This window comes from Ctenopharyngodon idella, chromosome 1 (assembly GCF_019924925.1).
Source record: "Ctenopharyngodon idella isolate HZGC_01 chromosome 1, HZGC01, whole genome shotgun sequence".
In the NCBI taxonomy this organism is placed as follows: domain Eukaryota; kingdom Metazoa; phylum Chordata; class Actinopteri; order Cypriniformes; family Xenocyprididae; genus Ctenopharyngodon; species Ctenopharyngodon idella.
This window is the reverse complement of record NC_067220.1, coordinates 32,935,408-32,958,862: the sequence shown is the minus strand read 5'-3', so window position 1 is coordinate 32,958,862 and position 23,455 is coordinate 32,935,408. Positions and strand designations below refer to the sequence as shown.

General features: G+C 37.0%; 1 protein-coding gene across 1 annotated transcript in view; it reads left to right on the top strand.

The window, feature by feature from the left end:
* The first annotated feature begins 14,617 nt into the window (after window positions 1–14,617).
* maml3 (mastermind-like transcriptional coactivator 3) overlaps window positions 14,618–23,455 on the top strand; it is a 118,162-nt gene continuing 109,324 nt past the window's right edge. Inside the window, exon 1 of the mRNA XM_051901174.1 lies at window positions 14,618–15,843. Coding sequence (XP_051757134.1) covers window positions 15,454–15,843 — 390 coding nt within the window. The 5' untranslated portion in view covers window positions 14,618–15,453. The remainder of the gene's footprint in view (window positions 15,844–23,455) is intronic.

The following is a 23,455-nucleotide window of genomic DNA, read 5'->3' as shown; positions in this document are numbered from 1 at the left end:
CCTTTCCTTTATCTGCAACCTGTAGTTTCACATTCCATAGTTCAGCTCGACTCATTTCTCTTCATGTTTCGCTCTTCCACACTGCCAGCTCACAAATGTATTCATTCTCACCTCTACACTCAAGTTAATATAAATGTGCAAATGCATTTCTCTGGGTGTGGCTGGTTAGCATGACTCAGTTAGCCAAAAGCATCATTACCAGCCACTACAGCAAAACATTATAGTGCTCCGAACAGTAGCAGCCTTTGCTATGTTTCACCCATTTCACCTCGCAACAGAAGGGACCTCCACTTGTACACCAGGCTCAGAAAATTAATGGGGGCTTGGGGCAAAAATGCCATGAAAAAAAAAATATATAAAATGCTTCCAAGATATGATGCAAAAAAGTCTCCATATATGTTCTTGTTTTTAATATTTATAAGCAATATCACACAAGTAAAAGTGCTGTTTTCCCAAATATCAGCACATGTGATTTTATACAACAATTCAATAAACAATAAGTTATTGGATATTAAGTGACTTACATTTTAGATGCAATATTGTCTGTTTTTCTTCTATTTTGTCACTGCAAATAGTTCCAAACAGTAGAGTCACTGTATGTCTCTGAGCAACACAGTTTCAGTTTTCTTACTAAATAAATTCTGTTTTTCAACTAATTGTTCTAATGAATGGCTCGACGACTCACACACTTCTGCTTTGTCCCTGAATGAATCAGCCATTTTGAACAAATTGTTTGACTGAATGATTCAATGACTAAATTGTTAAGACAATGATTTGTCGCCACCTACTGGCAATTTTAGTATCATTTCATTTTAGCAGCATTTAAAGTGTTAGTTCACTCAAAAATGAAAATAATGTCATTTATTACTCACCCTCATGCCATTCTACACCTGTAAGACCTTCGTTAATCTTCAGAATACAAATTAAGATATTTTTGTTGAAATCCGATGGCTCAGTGAGGCCTCCATAGCAGCAATGACAGCTCCGAAGCTTCCTGAAGCAGTGTTTTGAAATCGGCCATCACTATATAAGTCGTTATTTTGTTTTTTATGGCGCACCAAATATATTCTTGTCGCTTTATAATATTAATATTGAACCACTGTACTCACATGAACTGATTTAAATATGTTTTTAGTACATTAATGGATCTTGAGAGAGGAAATGTCATTGCTCCCTATGTAGGCCTCACTGAGCCATCGGATTTCAACAAAAATATCTTAATTTGTGTTCCGAAGATGAATGAAGGTCTTACGGGTGTGGAACGGCATGAGGGTGAATAATAAATTATTTTTATTAATTTTCATTTTTGGGTGAACTAACCCTTTAACTCCAAATCATACAAGCTGTGTCTCATTTCGAAGGCTGCGTCCTCTGGAGGTCGCATTTGAAGGCTGCACACGTCATCAAGGCGGTCTCATTTAAGAAAAGTAACCGTTAGATTGCAAAGTAAGAAAGAAATTACAGTATTTTACATCTCACAAGGAATAACAGTCCATTTTATTATGATTACTTTTCTTAAATATGACATCCTTGATGACATATGCAGCCTTCAAATGCGACCTCCAGAGGACGCAGCCTCCGAAATGAGACGCAGCTACAGAATGCATCCACAGACCAATCAATATCCTTGTCCAATTTTGTCCATCAGGAATTGACTGAATGGTTGTGGTTTGCTATTGCTGTGATCTCATGAGTGACAGGATATCCTGCCCTCACGCCAGTAAACACGTCATCAGAGAAGAGATGTTGTTGTAAGAGGGAGGTGAAGTTATTTAAATTTAAGATTACTAGGGCACATGATTTTTTTTTTTTTTTTTTTTAATGATGCACAGATAAATCATTTCTAGCAAACACTGCAATATCCCATTTAAAAAAAAAAAAAAAAAAAGATTTCATGGTGACTTTAAATGTGAATACGTCTACTTTAAGTGGGATAATTTAATCTGAGCTGTGTGTGCGTGTGTGTCGGTGTCCTGACTGCAGCTTTTCATGTCCTCAAATGATCAGCTAATCACCAGGGTTTTTACTACCTCTAATCAGTAGTATTGGCACAGACTTGCTTTAGTGTGTTTGAATGAAAAGTTGTGAGTACATGAATAGGTGTGTTTGTGTGTCTTTCTTACCTATCAGTCTTCTTGTGCAATTCATTTTACTAATGGAATTGGCTTTAAAATATTTATCAGATCCCAGTTGATCTAAGTATGTGTGTGTGACAGAGCATGTGTGTATCTATTGTGGGTTTAGTACATTTTTTGATCACGAATTTGATATGTGGACGTGCTTGAGTTTGAGTAATCACTGAATACATGATTTACATCCAGTAATGACATTAAAGCTGTATCTCTCCTGGCATATACATCTGATGCATGGTTAGGAGTTAGAATGTGAGTCCAGTTTACCTGCTGTGACTCCATTTCATGTATTAGAAAGAACTGTAAAAGTGCTACAGTGTTGTATTATGAGTTTCACAAAAAGTCACCTTTCCCTTTTGTCACTCTGCGTCATAGAATTTACCTTGTCAACATGAAATTGTTTGTCTAATAAACTGACCTCTGTATTTTCAAGTGTATTAATACAGTGCACTACATTTTTATTTAGTATTAGGCACAAATTCCTCTTTTGTGCGAATTATTAGATATTTCAATAAACTATCAACTCACATAAAATGAGCATGAAAAGTAGCTCATTTTAAACACATACACTTTCTGTGCACCCCCTTAACTTTCCAGACTGCAACCAACTATTAAACTATACACCAGTGTCATAATTTTGACAATCTTTTAAAATGATATTCAGATATACATTTAGTTTCATGATTTCCACATTGTACATTTTTCAAAGCTGCAAATAAGTGGCATCATTTGAACCCTTTCACCCTGTGAACAAAATTAAATAATCGCATTCGATTTTCATAATTTTTACAAACATTGTTATACTTACTGCATTCGTCAACCATTCAAATATGTTGGTTATTGTAAGTATAAATAATGAAACATATATATTTTTTTATATGTATTTATCAACTGCAAACCAACATTTGGTCTCAAATTTGCTAGTTCCTATTGATTGATAGCTTCATTCAGGCTAAATTTGAAACACTGTTTTATTTTATATAAATAAAACATTTTATAAAAATGTAAATAATCTAATGAATTACATGATGTGGCGATTAATTAATCTGTTTAATCACAATTTAATCGCACATCTTTTTTGTCTGAGAAATTACCCCCAAAAGATAATTTGAAGTCATTATTGTGTAAAGCGTCAAATAGACATTACAAAAAGTAGCTTCAGAAATAAATATTTTATTCGATTCAACACGATACACATGAACATTTGGACTATTCATTTTTTTAATTAATATGGAAATTATTTTTTTCTAAATAAAATTAGACTCTAAATAAGAAATAATTAATTCATTCATTCGATTCATTCAAATGGCTGATTCATTCAGGAATTAAGTAAATGGTTCTCTTTAGGCTTGTTGGACTTGAAGCGGCGCTACACAGTCCGATGACATGTATGACATCAAAGTAGTAAAGTACCGCAAGAGCAATTAGAGAGCAGACGGCTCCATATGCTTTTGAATCGCTCTCGCTGTACTTCGATATCATACAATGATTGGTCTGTGTAGCGCCGCTTCAAGTCCAACAAGTCTTTTATGAATGGTCATTGATTTCACTTGGTTCATTCAAAACGCGGATTCAGAAATGAAACTGCTGTGCAGGGGCATTTTTGCTCCAATGTCTTTAATTTTAGGCACTTTTGCGTAGTGAGTTGTTGCCCTGCATCATATTCCTCATCAATCAACTGTATGAAATGTCAGTTGAACTACATAAGTCTGGGGCGGGGCAAGTGCATTAAATGCATTAAAAATTTTGTTAATATATATATATATATATATATATATATATACTGTATATGTGTAACCCCTCTACCCAGGTCCTACTCGCCCCACTCTGCGCAGGCCTCAAACCTGGGTCTCTGGCGTGGGAGTCGGACACCCTAACGAGGAGGCTAAAGGCTGGAACCCCTAGCGTCAGTAGCTAGAGCATCTCCTGAGATCAGAGGAGTGAGGTTTTACTCGCACAGCGACTACTAGCTGGCCTCCGCTACACTCACCCCCCTAAACCTCACTCCCATCTGGGTCACGGCACCAATGTAACCCCTCTACCCAGGTCCTACTCGCCCCGCTCTGCACAGGCCTCGAACCTGGGTCTCCAGCATGGAAGTCGGACGCCCTAACGAGGAGGCTAAAGGCTGCAACCTCTAGCCTCAGTCGCTAGAGCATCTCCTGAGATCAGAGGAGTGAGGTTTACTCGCACAGCGACTACTAGCTGGCCTCCGTTACATATATATATCTGTATATATTAGGGCTGTCAATTTATAAATTATAAATTCACATAAATCATGTTTTTAAACTATATTTAAGTCCCATATTTTGCTAAAAGTATACATATAACTTCATAAAAAATAAATAGTAGCCTAATTAATCATAATATTTTGCTTGACCTCCTTAGGTTGAAAATCACCATTTTCTGAAAGTTAATCACCTCCTTTCACTGCTCATCTGTTCATTTATTAAGAATTCAGGCCGTGTCTTCTATTCACTAAAATATGCTTAGTCATTGGGAAGCCCAAAGGCAGTCCAGGAGTCCAAGCAGTCATATCTTACCATGACTAGTCAAATGTGGAAAGCACTAATCTAGGATTGAGCAGGTAAACAAAAAATGAGGTCATGCTCTTATTTTACACTGTTGGCCACATAGGTCTCCATCTAATGCTATCAACTCAGACACAGAGAGACAGAGCAGTTACACTATCTTTGTGAGCACCAATAGTGTGCTCAAAACACCTGGTTGCTACATAACAATGCTAATTGCACCAAACCAACCAAACTGCTATTAGTGGTTTGGAGAGTCATTACTGTGATTGCCGCCATGACTGTGGCTTGTATATGAAAACAAAGTTGTCAAAACAAAATTTTGTTTTCAAAAATAAGTTTTCTTTAACCCCCATTAAAGGAACAGTTCACCAAGAAATGAAAATTGTCTTCCATGGACCATAAAAGGAGACATATTGAAGAAAATAGTGTCATGCTATTACAATAAATGGGGCTAAAACTTTCAAGCTTAAAAAATGATGCAAAACTATCATAAAAGCATGCAAAACAGTCTTCATAAAAGGAAGAAAGAAATGCATGAATGATAGATTCATGAGTATACAGTAAGTAGCCTACTTGGCACAGATCTGAACTTGATATTTTTTTTGGTAATCTAAACTTGTTATGACTATTATATCACAGAATTTTAAAGAGACATTTAAAGCATGTAGGAGTTTGCACCATACTGTATGCCAATTAAATTTGCATGTGGACAGTTGAATCATGGGAAATGTTCCATGCATCTCATTTTCTTTAATTAGTATGATTAGCACAATCACGCCTGAGTTCTTTTGTCAAGATGACAAAAGATGCATAAATCTGTTCTTTTGGGAAAAAGGAATGTCTCTGTTTGAGTGTTCCGGGGAAAGGTTGTCTTTCCAGTGTAATCAAACCATGGCAAATACACTAGACAGATTTCAGAGCTCAGTCTCATGTGAGCTGTCATTGTTATGTTGTTGCCATTTATGCTGTACCTTCTTTTTCCTGCTGTAGATGACAACTGAAAGAGAACTGTGAGTCAGTCTGATAAAAAAGAGCTATAGTAGGAATATAAAAATAGTTTCTTCTCCATATCTGCTTCAGATAGCAGTATTTTGAGTCACTATATTTTTGTTGTGTTTGTGGGTTTTGGTAAGAGTAAATGAAACATTTCTTATGAGAGCCTTTTTGTAAGTACTTATAAGACTTAATTTTATGTGATTAATTGTATTTAAACAGTATGACCTTATATTTTCAAAATCATTTTAATCAATAGCCTATCAGTGTGGCTTTTCAATGGGTTAAGAGTCCAACCAAGCTGCATGATTTCAGGAGGATTTTTACATTTTTGGAGAAAAAAAACCTAGTCTTTTTGTTTTTTGGTTTTCTTATAAAAATAAAAAAGAGGAAAATGGCAGCAAACAAGAGCGTGGTTAAAAGCACAGGCCAAACGTTTGCTCGCCTCTGCTGTCTGCTGCAGTCTGCTGTTCTGCCATTGATTCTTCAGCCAAGATCCTGGAGCGATGTGCATTTCCACACAGGTCAGAGAGTATATGTGCAACACATGTTGTCTTTACTTCACTGTAAACATGCTTTGGCTGTGGCAAAAAGCGACAGAGTAAAACAGATTTGCTAGAACACCAGCTGCAGGAAAATATATATTTAATACAACTGCTTTGGTTGGTAATGCTTCTTTTTATGGTTAACATGCTGTAAGAAGATATGGTTTTGTGCTCATTTTTGTGCTGATTTTCAAATGTCTACCATACAATATATTCTACATTTAAATTATTTATTTATTAAAAGTACTGAATGCCCCTTCAAAGATTTACATGGCTGTAACTAATTTAGGTATGTCAAGGGTTAGCAGTAGTGAAATCCACAGAGAAAGAAGAGTTACGAACAAACTAACTTTCAGTTTTTCACAATTCTCGAAGGCCTAAACCCGTTTGTCAAATAAATCACTCTTTCTGTAAAACCTTAAAGGGGACCTATTATGCCCCTTTTCACAAGATTTAATATAAGTCTCTGGTGTCCCCAGAATGTGTCTGTGAATTTTCAGCTAAAAATACCCCATAGGTCATTTACTATAGTTTGTCAAATTTGCCCCTATTTGGGTGTGAGCAAAAACATGACATTTTTGTGTGTGTCCCTTTAAATGCAAATGAGCTGCTGCTCCCTGCCCACTTTCCAAAAGAGGGCGGAGCTTTAACAGATCACACTTCGGTTGCTCAACAACAACAAAGCTGGAGAATCTCACGCAGCCAAAATGACGATTGTCAGTAACAGTGTTCAGCCTTACATTGTTCAAACTGGAGTTGGACACTGATGGAGAGACTCAGGAAGAAGTTATAACTTTTAGAATGCAACTGGACGTTTCTGAATGGTTAGTGGATAAATGTATGTAGTTGCTGTAGAGTTGATTCAACTCATCAACAAGCATGTGCCGTCATGTTAATCTTTTGTGCAAAACCCATATGGACACCCACTATACATAGTGTACCAGGCTAATGTTTATGATTGCTATCAAATGCTGTGAATGGTCTAATATTTTTTTCCAAAATATCGACGGAAACAGTTAGCATTTGCCATGGCCTTAAGGCAGGAACACACCAAGCCGACACAGACGAACTAGTAGCGACGAAAGCAGACTGCGGGGTTGCCCTGACACACCAAATTGACACTCGACAGCCGACGACCAAGTAGCACGTCCGTTCTGTACCTGCATAAGATGAAATGCCTTTCCGTACCAGCAGGTGGCAGTAGCTGAACAGCCAATCAGAATGATCAGATGGCCCGACTGACCGATGCCGATTCAACATGTCGAATGAGCCGAAAATAGCCGACGAGGACCAACTTCAGCCGACAGTGCAGAACACACTGAGAAAACTTAGTCGGCCGACAAACAAAAACTGCTCGACGCCCGACTGTTGGCTTGGTGTGTTCCTGCCTTTAGAACTGGTACACCATTTTCACTTGCGAAAACAAAATGACGGCATCGTGGGTGGAAACGGTGAAGATTAAGGGGCGGTAATATTATAACAAGATCCCCTTCCTACGTCACAAGGAGAGCAAAATCTGAGTGGCTTGTTTATTCACATGCTTACAGAGAAAGGCTTGCCAAAACAAAGTTACTGGGTTGTCCTTTTTCATGTTTATTGGGTTGGTAGATGCACCGGGGACCTGATTATAGCACTTAAACACAGAAAAAGTCAGATTTTCATGATATGACCCCTTTAAACAAGTTCAAGCAGTTAGACACCATTTGCAGATCTCATGCACTCTTTTTTGCAAAACTCAACACATTCCCACTCAAACAATTAAAACACATTTTTCACTGTGATGCACTTGTGATGCAAACCCTTACGAAAATCAACCACTTCAAATAAAACCAAAAAACCATGGTTAATATAGTTAAAACATGGTAGAACAGGCCGGACCCAACATGAAGACGTGATGCTGAGGCAGAATAAATCTCTCATTGACTCATTGTCTAGCACTTTATGCTAGATTACAATTTATAAGATGTAGGCCTATATTTTATTTTTACTGACAGATGGATGGATGGACGGACGGACATAGATAGATAGATAGATAGATAGATAGAATAAAAAGATAGAATAAAAGATGTTTTCGTTTACATGAAAGTGCTTGCTTCGTGGGGGCCGACATGTTCAAATCACATGACCAGCCAAATACTATTCATATCTCAGAATCCTCCCTATTATCAATTTTGCTCATGTAATCAGTAACTATTGCTGACTGTGGCATTTCTACAGTGGAATTAGTAACTGAAAAGGTTTGCATTAGCATGATGCTGCATCCACACCACTAGGTGTCAGTATCCAAGTCCGAGACAACTGAAATATCGGCCAATTGGCAACATAAAGAAAAAATGATAGAGTGCGCCTTAGTATATGTAAAATGCACTCATATCTTTGTGGATTTTAAGACCTGTGGAAAGTGTCATGATTTAAGGTAGAGCAGACAGAGTGCAGTCATGACTGTGCAGAAACTAGGACACCCACACACCTCCCACCCTCTCTATGTTAAGTGACTGCATGTTGGATGCGTGACTGGGAGCATTTCCACGAATCCACGGCACGCACCACACACTGCCAGCTCACCTGCCATGGCTTCTCTTCTCTCTTTCTTCTCATAATTCCTCTCCTCAGTTTTCTCCCCTGCGCACATGCCTTTCCCTTTTGTCCTCCAACCTCTTGTCCTAAAAACTCTCATTAATTCTTCTTCTTGAGAGATCGGATTCTTTTTTTGAATACCAAGGGAATGAGTCAGAGATCCCCCTCACTCCTAACACACACACTGACACACTCACACAAATGTCAGTTACTACACACAGGAAGTCACGTATTCCGCACGGAGCTGCCTGCAAGAAGCACACACACACATGCACACACAGCAGTGGAGTCATGTATTCAGATATACCTACCCATATACTCCTGTCACACTGCTTTGTTAAACTCCCTGGCTTTTCCTCACCAACACGCAAACATATTCAAGAGTCAGTGTAAAATTAAACATTTAACCCCTCACTCATGACATCAACTAGATTATAAAAAGTGAGAGAGCAAAGCAGTGAAATAACTGCTAAATGCTCGCACCCATCTTCTCTTGTGTTTCTCTCTATCTGTCTCTTCATGGATAGTCAATCTATCAGCTCCATTGATTCTGTTTATCAGCACTCTAATGGATGGGTGACCACATTAAATATTTACAATGTCTCCCAACATCACAGAAAACGTGGACCATATGACTCCTTTATTTTTCTGATTCAATGCTCGTCCCTCTTTTTATACTGCAAAATTAATTAATTAATTATTATAAAATTAATAATTTCAGTGTTCTTTTAATTTCAGTAATCTGGATTTTTCTTAATTATGCTTTCTTAAAATTGTTTATGCAGGTTTATGCTTGAAATTATAAAATGATTGTCATCAATGGTACAATCAAACTCAACAAAAGGGAACCTTTTTTTTTTCACGTCACCATTGTCAAATTATTTTTTAAAGTCCCCCCTGTGGTGAAAATCAAGTTTTTAATGTTGTTTATATGTCTATGTGGTGTTTTTAATATGCTTTAAGACAAACCATGAGCAAATTCATAAGTCAACACCATTGCTGAGTATTTTCTATTTAAAACTGAAGTGATCTAAAGACAGTTTCAAAAACGCAGTTTGAAATCTCTGGTGTTTGTGATGTCACAAACTACCTTGTAACCAATCACGTCAATGTGCCGGCGGGCTTTAGCATATCATTAACCATGACCGCTCTGAAGCGGGAGAGTCTCAAGAAGCCATCCCGGTATATTTTTCTGTTGATATAAAAAAATCGGGTAGATTTAGCAATATAGCGGGTGTATGATGTATATTACAGTGTTATGATGAACTATATGCCTTTCTCCACTGACATTAAGGTGTTCAAAGCATTTCTTAGGATACTGATTGTTAGAAGACAGAGGTCTGACTCGCGAACGGGAACATGGTTTGTGTAACATTACCGAGACATTATTAGCTGTTTGATAATGTAGTCAAGCAAAAGGCTAATCATATTAATTACCGTCATGTGTCCGACGTTGTAAAAAGCGATACCATTGTGCAGCGTTTACCTCATTAAGTTGACCGAGCGAATCTCTGAGCTCGTGCGAGTGAGTGGAGGTGGGGCTAATTACCATATTCATAGATCTGCGTATAATAAATAAAGCAAGGGTGTAGAGTTACATTCAAGCTATTTTAAGGCATGAAGATTTTTTTTTTTCACAGGAAACAGTGTTTAAATATGTAATTTTGGTGATCAGAGATAAGTTTTAAGGGATGAAATTCTTGACTACAAGAGGACTTTAAACCTTAATAAATTTCAAATGATGGGAAATAGATGCAAGAAAAGAAAACACAATATGACGACGTACACTACACTAAGATATTTGCTGTTACCAAGGCATTTATTTGATTAAAAATAGTCAAAAGCAATCCAAACAGAAATATTGTGAAATATTATTACATTTAAATAACTGTTTTCTATTTTAAAATGTAATTTATTCCAGTGATGGCAAAATGTGTCACATGATCCTTCAGAAATCATTCAAATACGCTGATTTGTTGCTCACAAAACCTTTATTATTATTATCAATGTTAAAAACAGTAGTTACATTAGAGGTTCTGAACATTTATGCCTTCAGTCACCAACATCACTTGTGCTTTTGTTTTGTTGCTTCCATTGTTTATATTTAAAGCAAATTTCTGGTGATGAAACAACTCTACTTCAACAGCTACTGTACATGTAACTCTTTGTTACTCTGTAAATGTTACATAACAAAAGTAATTGTTGGTAATAGTTGTTGAATTGTTTGTACGTGCAAGTAACAACCTGCTCTTAATTACAAACTTTAGGGAAAATGCATGTTTACCGAAAGTTACACTGTACTGTGTCTATTGTAAAGCTCAGTGGTGTAAAGAGCCTTTCAGATACCGTGAACTGTTTGACACACCTGTTTGTTTAGATCTGATTGAGCTGTTAAACCAAGTGAAAGATCCTGAAGAAGAACAACCCAATAGCACAAACACTAAAGGGCAGTTTAACACCAACTTAGTTCCAGAAAGTACAGAGTCCCAAACCTGGATGGATGTTTTATTTATATTCCTAGAATTTTGAAAGTGATAGTCCTACTGCTTTTTTTCCAAGAATTGTGCTGTGAGGTGAAGATTTACACTGAAAGCATTTCGCTCACTCGTTTCCTTGATGGACACATGAGGGCAAATAAACATTTGGTTGGCCTATCACATATATTACTCTTCACCAACAAGAAAAACACAAAATCTTAGAACTATCCACGCACATAAACTCTGTTCCTATAGATTTTATTTTCAATGCACAATGTATCAATTCTATTTGCTTTTCTTTAACACTATAACAACAGAACTGTTCAGAACATGCTGTGTTGTTTTGTTCGTCCAACAAATCTTACCATATTTAGAATTACTAACAATTAAAAATCTTGCACTGTAAATTATGCATCAATATTCAGCCAATTCAAATGTTCAGTAAACATCCTCAGATTATTGTTCTTTTATGAGACTGAGTTTTTAAAATACATGAAGATCTTAGCATACCTGTTAATTTGATCAAAGATAATTGCAAAAATTTTTTAAAAAGACAGCCTGTCTGGCACACTTTATTATATACAATTAAAACAGGAGAAAGGCTGATCTTGATGGCCCAAGGAAACGCGTCCAGAATAGTCCCACTAAAATATGGGTTGTTCACAAACTTTTGGCCTTGACTATATCTGTAATTCTGTATATAATGTGCTAGAGAGAGAGAGAGAGAGAGAGAGAGAGAGAGAGACAGAGCAAGAATGAATGTGTTTGCAATTTGTTTTAGCCACACTCAGCAAACCAGACTGGGCAGCAGCACTTTTTCACAATTACTCACACACGCACACCTTCAAAACCGGCCAGTCCCCTTATCATCATTTACTCACTGCAGCCAGTGCTTCAGGGCCTCACCTGATCCTGTTACTTTCTTCTGTCACTGTTAAAGATGTATGTATTATCTTCTACACACACACACACACACACACACACACACACTACTTGGAAGTGTACTAATTTAATACTACTTGCAACTAAATTGGCCCTAAAATAGAAACTAAACTAAAATAGAAAGTGTATACTGTAACAGTAGTAAACTGAGTACACTATAGTTTACAACTAGGTTTTCATTTGTACTGCAACTACTATGCTACGAGTGAACTTATAGGTATACTGATAATTTACTGGTTAAATTTTTGTAGCACATTTTTTATTTTATGAAAATACACTTTAAATATACCCTCAGTAAACTACTAATTTAGTAGTTTTGTACTGCAATACTTGTAAGTTTTCTTTAAGTGAACTTAACATCATACTTATGCCCGTTTTCACAGACAAGGCTTAAGACTGGTCCCAGACTAAAATGAATGTTTGAGCTGTTTTAACTGAACGCTACTTGCAATGGAATATCTTAAAATACGTCAGTGCCATTATTTTGTCTCAAGATGCACACCAGTAATGTTATTTTTTCTAAGGTACGTTTATAAAAGCTACTTAAATGTCCTAATTAAACTAAGGCCTAATCCTGGCTTAATCTAATCCTTGTCTGTGAAACCAGGCTATACTAGTCGCCATTCTGAATAAAGTCATTATTTTTGTTTTGTTTTTGCACACAAAATGCATTCTCGTCACTTTATAACATTAAGGTTGAACCACTGTAATCACTTTGACTATTTTAACGATGTCTTTACTACTTTTCTGGACCTTGAATGACGGTAATTACGTTGCTTTCTCTTTCTCTGATTTCATCAAAAATATCTTAATTTGTGTTCTGAAGATGAACGAAGGTCTTACGGGTTTGGAACGACATGAATTAATGACAGACATTTCATGTTTGAGTGAACTAACCCTTTAACTATAATTTAACTCTTTTCCTGTCAGCATATTTTTTAAAGTTGCCAGCAGTGGCATCATTTTTGATAATTTTCAGAAAACTTTCATGCCCCCCAGAATATTTTCTTGTATGAATATCTGAACATGCAATATATCAAAAGATTTAAACAACAACAACAAAAAGAATTTATACGGGTTCGTTATACTAGCTTCATGCATTCTTTTTTTTTCAACACTTGAATGTGGGTAAGTTTCATAAAAAAGGAAAATTTTGAACAAAAAGCTGAGAAAATCAAGTTTTTGTCAAAGACTTCATCCGGATTGGATTCAGAATGATGATCAAAACATAGATGGAGTAGATCTTTTCCATATACTTTGTCATGGGTCAACATTTCATTCGTTAATGTTAAGACAGTTTTGATTTCAAGTACTCTTTCTTATTTAGTTTAAAAGAAGTATACTAATAGCACACTTGAATAAACTTCTTTTTTGGAAGGGCACACACACCACATACGTTTGCTCAAGAACAGGGACAATACCTTTAAATGTAACTTTGGAATTCAAAGGACTCTTTTGCTGATAATAGTTGAACGGACAATCCGTGAAAATAAAGCTAGTGCAAACAAGCACATGTGTATGATCCTCAAACACATTTCCTGTATCAGCAAGCAAATACACTACATTTTTATTATTTAAGAAAGGAAAAAGGTATAAGTGTTCATAATAGCAGCTAAAAGCCACCAAAGGATCATGTTTAATCTAAAAACAAAAACTGTATTAATGCATTAATTAAACACTTATCACTCTTAAAAATTAAAATAAAGGTTCCAATTAGAAGCAAAAAGGCCTTTACAGATGGATGTCTATACTTAGGTTTTTAGATTCTTTTAAAGTTCTTGAAATGAAACTTGTGATAGTCTTTTCTTCCATATTGTGACATACATCGGAGTGAAACGACTTCTCGAACAAGAAAAAATGTAGGACGGCACTTGATTTTGTCCATTGGGAATTGATTGGATGGTTGTGGTTTGCTATTGCTGTGACCTCGTGTGAGTGACAGGTGGTCCCGCCCTCGCGCCAGTAAACATTTAATCAGAGAAGAAATGTCATTGCAAGAGAGGAAGTTATTTTGATTAAAGATTATGATAGCAGAAATCAAAAAATAAGTGCACAGGCAAATTATTTATAATGAATACTGCAATATTCCATAAAAAAACAAGAATTGTCCATTTTATGGTGACTTTAAAGAACACAGAAACCAATACACTGATCAAAAGAGAACAACTTTTAACTGTTTTTTTAAAGTTACACTTAACTTTTTAAGTGTAACTTTTAAACTCTGAAGAACCACATAGTTGCTGAAACTAAAAATTATACAGAAGAAACTTCATTTCTTAGGTATACTTTTTTTGCTCTTTTCTCTTTTATTTCCATTAAAACCTAAAATGCATATGTATATAAATATTTTATTATTATTATTATTATTATTATTTATAATAATACATTTACATTTTTATGTTTTTCATTTCGTAATATATTTTATTTTATATGTATGTATGGTATAATGATAATAGGTTACCCCGTAATACATCACAGTCCTACAGTGCTTTGTACTCTTATGAACTCTGAGTATCAGATGATTCAGATGCAGTACCTCAACCCGCCAGTAAAGCATTACACCGCTCTATCGTTCACCTCCTCTGAAGTCAATATATATTGAGTCCACGTCCAGAGCACTAGATTCCGCGCCGTGTTTTCCGCGGAGCTGACGTGCTGCTCGCAGGCTGGTGGCTGCTCTTCGCTCGGCTGTTGTCCTGATATCACTCCGCTAGCATGGAGGAGGGGAGCGCTTGATTATTGTGATGGTGGCAGCTGCTGTACACATTGGCGACTGTAGGATTTCCTCTCCAGCCATCGGGACTTTTAGAAACTGCACACCTTGTTCGCGCTCGTGGAGGGTTTCGCCGGCCAAACTAATGAAATGCAAGTTCACGAAACAACTCCGGAGCCTGTTCGCAGCAGACGGCAAAACTTTTTTCAAAAGGACAACACAATAAAACGACGGGCTCGCAGCAGCGGTGCTTATGCGTGATGGTTGCGAGTAACATCCGGATGTTTGATGGAGCTCCAGTAGAGGCGAGAGAGTAACAGACCCGGTCGCCTCTCTCGCTCCTCCACGGTCCCGCACTGTTGTCTATTGAATGGTTGACACGGCGATCCTCCCGGAGGAGGGATTTACACTCATTTAAACGCTTATTTCCTCCCAATTTCACTGTATCTGCCTCCCTGGCGAAGCGGACTTCTGCTCCGCTTCGGAGAGGGGAGAGAGAGAGAGTCAGGGGGGCTTGACAAAGTTCTTCCCGAATCACAGATGATGGGGGATTTTGCCAGCCCCGCTGCCGTACCGACCGGCGGCGGCATTTGCATTAATAACAGTAACTTAAACTCTGCCATTAATGCAACCAACAACAGCAGCACCGGCGGCGGCGGCGGTAACGTGGGCATACCGAAGCACAGCACGGTGGTGGAGCGGCTCCGGCAGCGGATCGAGGGCTGCCGGCGGCACCACGTCAACTGCGAGAGCCGATACCATCAAGCGCAAGCCGAGCAGCTGGAGCTGGAGCGCCGGGAGACGGTGAGTCTGCACCAGCGGACTTTAGAGCTGCGGGCCAAGAAATCCAGCAACAGCAAACAGCAGAGCAAGCAACAAGAGCCCGATTCAACCGCGACCATCGAGCAGAGGAACAACACTCTGATCGCGGTGAGTTCACCTCTCCTCTCTTTTAGGTGTTTGAAACTAACACAGTGCTGTTTGTTTGGGTTGCAATGCTAAACTTTCACTCGGGGTCTGTGCTTTTTACACTTGTCGGAACTGAAAACTCCGGCGACGCTGGGACAATCACAACATGTGGAACAACTTCAGCGCGATTTACGGACTATTTCTCGTGCATAAGAGCTCCGAGTAACTTTGGAGGCGTTTAGATACTTTGCAGAGCAGCCCGTATAAAGTTATGTAGTAGTTGATGATGTCATTTGATCTCCTCCTACTTACTACTTGTAGTTCAGGCGTGTTACGTGTTTAGAAAGCATGATGGGAATTGAAAATCAAAATCAGCTTGCTAATAAAGTACGTGAATGTGTATTTACGTTTATTGTTACTTAATTAGCATTGGTTTAAATGATAAAAATAGTCCACTCTACTAGTTTCAGTTTCTATTTAGGTGAGCTGTTTAAAATGATGCTGATACAGTAGCCTGTTTTTGTTTTTACTTTATTTTCGGAGCAGTTGAAGACATTTCTCTCTCTCTGTGGTGTATCTCAATGCAATACAACTCTTCAGCGCGAGACTATGGACATCATTTGATTTAAAAAAAAAAAAGGTGACGATGGGGGAAACAAATACACCGCAGGATGAGCATTTATCAGTAGCATATGTTACACTCCCGGTTCAGATGCAGCCACAGAAAAGTTAGTGTTAAAAATCAGTCACTTGAACCTCAACCCATGGCGGAGGAGCATCGTGTCGTTGCCTTTTGTGTCAAGGCGGTGAAATCCTCTTTGATATGCTAAGTGACTCTAATTTCTGAGGGTGACACAGGTAGTTCTCAAAGCGTTAATGGCCGGTGTCGTCGACCTCCCTCTGTGCGATGTGGACATTACTGTGTGAGCCGGTATACAGGCAACAAACGCTTCACATCGAAGGTATTGCGATTTAAAGAGACCGCAGCCTTATTGCTTCTCTGTCTTTTCTCCACATAAGCACTGTGCTGCAGCTAGGTGGCTGTATCAAGTCGAGTTTTAGGGTCTTATGTGTGCGTCTGGGTTCAGACCCCACACAATGGCTGTGTGTCAAAACCTAGCCAGCTGCCTGTGTAGACAGCATTTGTGTGCTGAAATTGCTGCACGTGCATGCAAGCTTTCTAGGTGCTGCCAGTATTCTCCATCAACTGGATAGTCTTAAATAACAATTGAACTCTTTAGTGTTAATTAATTTTAAATGGATGGATATAGAATATTATAAAGACTATATTACTCTGTAATGGCTAACACCAGTAGGCCTTCATATTTTTAGCTTTGCCATATTTTGAACATGTGTTATGGAATGAATAGTTACACTTTTAAGGCCTAGTAGATGTCATAAGGTGGTTTGTCAAGAAAAAATGTGTCATTTGTGTCAATCTTTGCAAGTCATTTGTGTCATGGCAGTACAGTTTGAAACCACTGTAAGGTAATGGCATTTTATCTTAACCCTAGAGGTAAAGGAGGTTGCAACCTTGCAGTCTTCAGTCTCGAGGTTCAGGAATCTGTTAGTATCTCTCATAGGCCTCGTTTGCACCTGGTATTAAGATCCGTCTCGGCTGATCCAATCACAAGTGTCCAGTTGGAACATGTTATGTTGTTTACACCTTGGTACTAATGTGTTGACCACTTATTAGTCGCATTCGTCAAAGCGAGGGTCTCTTGATGTTGTCACTGCATCATGAGTAATTTTTTTGTCCTTTTCAGTAGTTTAAAAAAATATATTATTTAGCTTTAATTCATTTTTATATCTGTTTTAGTTGTAGCTTAGACTTATTTCATTTGGGTTAGTTGCCAAAGCAACATTTCTATTTTTTTTTTTTTTTAAGTTTGTTTTTCATCTAATATTTATATTTTGTTTTATTTCAGCTTTATTTCAGTTAATGAAAACCCATTTTTAATAGTTTTAGTTAACAATCACAACAACGATCTGTTACTATGAGTTTGCAAAGATAGCGTGAAAAAGTTAGCTCATATACTTTGTCCAAAATATGCTTACATTTTGGACTTCATTCACAGCTGTATTTTGTGATTTTAATATCACATGTACACAAGGCCTTTGACTACTGTATAAACACAGAAGGCAGCACCAAAAGTCAGGAAACTACAGGATGAATTGCTTCATGATAGTCTTATGGATAATTGAGACTTATCTTTCTCTGAAAGTTTGGTTTTTCAGTACAAATTCACCTCTGGACCAAACTGCAGTTTTTAAAGTTCACAATATTTTTCTTCTAGTGTGTTTAATGCATATCTGTGCCCATTTCTATCACTTCTGAATTCGTGTCCAGCAGCCGTGTGTGCGTTTGTATTCTCCAGCTAAAGCAGTGCTTGTGGTATCACATTGTTTTGCAGTGTCTGGGACCAGTGCCCAAGATCTAAATTTAACTCCTGAGTTGGCAGGGTTACATGAGGTTTGTGACGTCAGACACTCCAAGAGCATACTTACCACTGTGTAACTTTCTTGTCTTCTGTATGTGTTTGTGAGGAGGCCTACAAGACTGGTAGTGCAGGTACAACTGTGTGCGATGGGTCTCGCTGTGCGTGTCTGCATGTAAGCAATTCAGCGGTCAGAAAAACCACAGTCCTTTATAAAAATAATTTATTTGCCTGCAGGAGCTGTTTACGTCAAGAACGTAGGATACCTGAAAACTTTGTAGGTCAAGTTTTCATTAATTATCCAAATCCATTAATTATCTGCTTTAATTGAAGTAATTATCCATTTTGAAATAATTTTGTAGAAAAAAAAAGTTTCTCTTTCTGTGACATGAAGGCCATTTGATAATTTAGTAGAAAATAATAGTGCTCCGCTGTGTTTGTTTATAATGTACACATTTTTTTTCTCTCTCATGTCTAAGTAATTATAATATATGAATAGGAACATTTTTTTTTTTCTTCCCAAAAATGAAAATTATTTTCTCACCCTGATGTTGTTCCAAACTTGTATGCTGTGGTGTTTTTTTTTCTCTCTCTCTAGAGCACAATAATAGAAATGTTTGAGGAATTATCATATCATAAAACGATTGTGACCATGGGATGTCATTGTCAAGTCTCAAAAATCTACCCAATGAGGTAAAAATGAGTCCATATGACTTGTGGGTCATGTCTAGCCAAGCTCCATTTCTTGATTCAGAAATGGCAATTCAACATCGTTGATGCCATTCTGAATTTTTTACACAAACGTGGGATAGACACAAACTTTGAGGAAGGGCAAGATGATAGGTGAAATTTAGTCTCTTTATCGCACAAATGTATGACTTCTCAAAGCTTGACAGCCCCTAGTCACTATTGTATGACAATCCATAATAATTCCTGAATCAGTTTACTTTTGTGTTCCACAAAAAATAACTGCATATGAAAATGGCATGAGAGTGACTAAATAATAACAAGATTTTTGGATAGATGAAGAATTTATTACTAACTAGCTATCTGTACTGCTATGTGTTCCATAGCATAAACCGAAACTTACTCAAGAGCACTAGATAGGGAAGTAATATTACTGGAGTCAGTTACTGGAATCCTCTATTTTCTGTGTCAGAATGTATAGGGAAACATGTTTACATCCTCAAGGTCTTAAATTACACAATTTACATTTTTCAGGTACATATATAGTGTTTTCAGTGTTATTTTAGTATTATTAAGGTGTTTATTAATATTTTGAATTGGCTTTTATTTTTATATTTTCAGTTTTCATTTGTTTTTACATTTTTGTGCTTTTATTAGTCGTTTCAGAAATACTTTATTTATCTTTATTTTATTTCCATTTTAGTAATTTTTTTTCACTTAATTTCTATTTTTTTGTTTTAGTTTTTTTTTATCTAATATTTGTTTTATTTTAGTTTTTTTTTTTTTTTTTTTTTAATTAATGAAAACGAACTATTAAAAATCGTTTTCGTTAACCAGAACAACACTGAATATTTCACTACCAGCTGCATTGTTGTACTTACCTCTGTTCTCGGTACTATGACCTCCCTTAATCACACTTCATGCTCTCTGCTGTGTTATCGTTGCAGTGCACACTTTCATGCTGGTACGCATGTACACATGTTACACTGGAATGTAGAACAAGGTGTGTGTCAACACTGCAGCACATAGTCCATGCGGTTAAATCAATACTGCTGCAAGTGTGATTTTGCCATCTCTTTTACACACACCTCAAAATATTTCAATAGAAATGATATCCTATATGGCTGTCTTTGGGCGTTTTTAATATTGAGACTTATTGGATCGGCATTCTGCTGTGCACTCACACCCAAACATACACATATTGCTGATGCTTGTGCACATGTCCGCACGCTCAGTCACACACGCAAGGGCTCAGTGTCAGGAAACCCACTGCTTTTTCAGAGAGAACTGAAACAAAGTCTGCCTCAGCATCACGGAGCATGAGAGAAGACTTCTTATGGGATAATCAAACTAAATGACATTGTTAGTGATTATTCAGCATTATTTGTATTCATTCTTGAACTATTGAGCAAATGTTTAAGGCATAGGCATATTATAAACTATGTGCACTGTGAAATGACCCACTTAAGTACTTGTGCTTCACTGTTAAACCAGGTGATTTCATGCCTTGTTGTGGTTTGTGTAAAAGCTGTACAGTACCACAGCCAAGAGCTGCATCATATGTAACTGTATGGCGGAGAGTCAAACCTCTCCAGGCTCAAAGGTTTGATAACTTTTCAAGAAAGACTGTTAAAAGCATGCATCATTTATTTTGCCCGAAGCACAATCAATATGTTTTGCAAGAAGCAGGTTTTCCCTCCTTTTTGTTGATGCTGACCTGAATGATATTTTGAAATGAACATCTGAAACTTTTCTTTGTTAATGTTTGTTTATGTGTGTTGCGTTTTTTTTTGCTTTTTTTTTTTTGCACGAACACTGCTCCTGATATTGTGTATTCAGGCCTCAATAGGTGCCATGAGTTCAGTGCTCTCTTCATGGCCTACTAAGCAGACTAGACTAGGCTCTGTATAGTGATATTTGGGAAGAAAGCTTTGGCAAAATAAATAAATAACTTTGCCATTAACAATTTCTGGCCATTTTGCATCGATTTTCTCTTTGAAGCTGTTTGATTTAGGCTTTATCCAATTTGTAGAGCTTGCACTTAACCCAGGCTTTGTCATTTGCACCCAGATATTGAAGAGACAAGCTTTGTTTTGCACAGACTTTCTTTTTTTCACAGAGTAGTAAGATTAGAAATTCAGTTTTGTGTCACAATGTAACGTATGCATAAGCATTGCAAAACAGTATTATGAATTACAAATTCAGACACTTATACCTAATATATGACGAGAGATTTTATTTTATTTTATTTTATTTTTTCTGACAGGCACTAAGCAACAACTGCAGTACTAATACATCTAATAAACATAATAAAACAAATTGGTAGTCTTCATTATTATATAATATCATTAACAACCATTATGTAATGCTTAACAGAACAGTAGTTCAGAAGCGTGAATGTGTGAAACATGATTTTCTCTAAAAGGTTAGATACATTACAAGTTTTTCTGGTGGGATTTTGTATAAGTTCATGAGTTTTGATCAGGTGTTAGAAGTCTCTCGCACCAGCGCACCCAAGTAATTTTTCACATTCGCAACACCCTGGTGTTTGTTCAGCTCTAATATTAGACTTATTGCCATTACTTCCCGATATTGTGACTTTTGTACAGTGCAATGACAGTGTGACACATTCACACTTGATATTGGATTCTCATGCTTTGCATGTGTATTGGCATTTAAAGGGATAGTTCAGCCAAAAATGAAAATACTGTCATCATTTACTCGCCCTCAAGTTGTTCCAAACCCGTATGAATTTTTTTCTTCTGCTGAACACAAAAGAAGATATTTTGAAGAAATATTTGATTACCCAACATCTATGGAAGTCAATGGGGTCCATCAACTGTTTGGTTACTGGCGTTCTTCAAAATATCTTTTTTTGTGTTCAGCAGAAAAAAGAAATTTCATACAGGTTTGGAACAATTTGAGGGTGAGTAAATGATGACAGAATTTTCATTTTTGTGTGAACTATCCCTTTAAGGTCTAATTTTAGCACTGCTGTAGCTACGTTACATGAATATCCTTACACATGATGTAAATTCGCATCTGGGTAAGAGGGGGTCCTGGCAGAAGTGTTAATGTGTGTCCGTGAAAGTTGCGAGAAAGTTCTCAGTGGCTGTCAGATTTTAGATTATGCTTGGAGGTTAGAGAGAGAAACGGAGAATAAATGAGGAGCGCATACTACACTCAGAAAATATTTAAGCTTTCATTTAAAATCAATGTATTTGAATTCCATATACATTTTTTTTATTTATTTTATTTTTTTTATCCATTAACATAAATGAATAATCTTAATGTGATGCATATTTGTCTGTCATTTATTATTAATGAATGCATTTTGTTTATTTACAAATCAAATAGATGCAAATACTTAAACTGTGCCATGATTTTTGAGTGCAGAAATCTACATCAAATTAAGTTTATTATTTTGTTTGTTAAAACTGTGTAATCCAAATGGATGGAAATTGTATATGCAATTCAAATACATAATCTAAATATTTTTTTGAGTGTAAATTCAACCAGTGCCAGTATGATAAATTCCATCATCATCATCATCACACCGGTCACTGATCATTTCAGCACTTCAGGTGCATAGACTGATCCAGAAACAGTGAAGTCTCCTATATGGCTTGTTCTAGGAAAACAAGTGATTCATGGCCCATTTAATCATCTTCTCACCATCTCTCTTGAGCATCTCATGTGACCGTCGTCTTTCATGTTGGATCTTTGAGTACTGATGACACATCATCTATTCAGTGTGTCCATTCCTTGAGTAACTTGTATAAGGTCAAGTGACGTGGGGATCTTTTTTTTTTTTTTTTTTTTTTTTTTTTTGGTCATTGTTATAGACAAATGGAACAAAGGCTGAAGAAGATGCTTCTTGTTCCAAGACCCTGATGGAAGTACTATTTGCTCAGACTATTTGCCATTTCTTGCAAAAAAGAGAATATTTTTCCTAAAAAATGGAGTTTAATAGTCATTCTTTGAAGAGAATAGAAAGCCAAATTACCTGTGGAGCATCTTATCGGGTTTGTGCGTGTGTGTTTGTTTGAAGACAAACTGCAAACTGTTTCATTATTGATTAGAAAGATGCCTGGAAGTCAGTCTCTGCCTTTGCCTTTCTTTCATACCGTATGAGAGAGCCGGTTAAATATAGATGAGTGTCATCAGACACACACACTCATGCAGCTCCTCCATGGCAAGGTTTCCCACTGCTTTGGCCTTGAGTCACACAGAAACTGGTGCAGAGACACAACACACACATGTTCAAGGCACACAAATAGATCCTTGTCCTCATTGTCTGTGGAGTTGACCAGGGCCAAACACTCATCAGGAGTCATCGGATAAATGACCAGATAGTGTTGAACACAGCCTTGATCTTTCACTCAGAAGGCTATGATACTGACACTACTGCATTTGCATTAAAGGAACCTCCTTTTTTTTTTTTTTTTTTTTTTCTTCTTTTTTTTTTTCTTTGGTATTTATCGATGGGTACACTGTTTTTAAGCTGG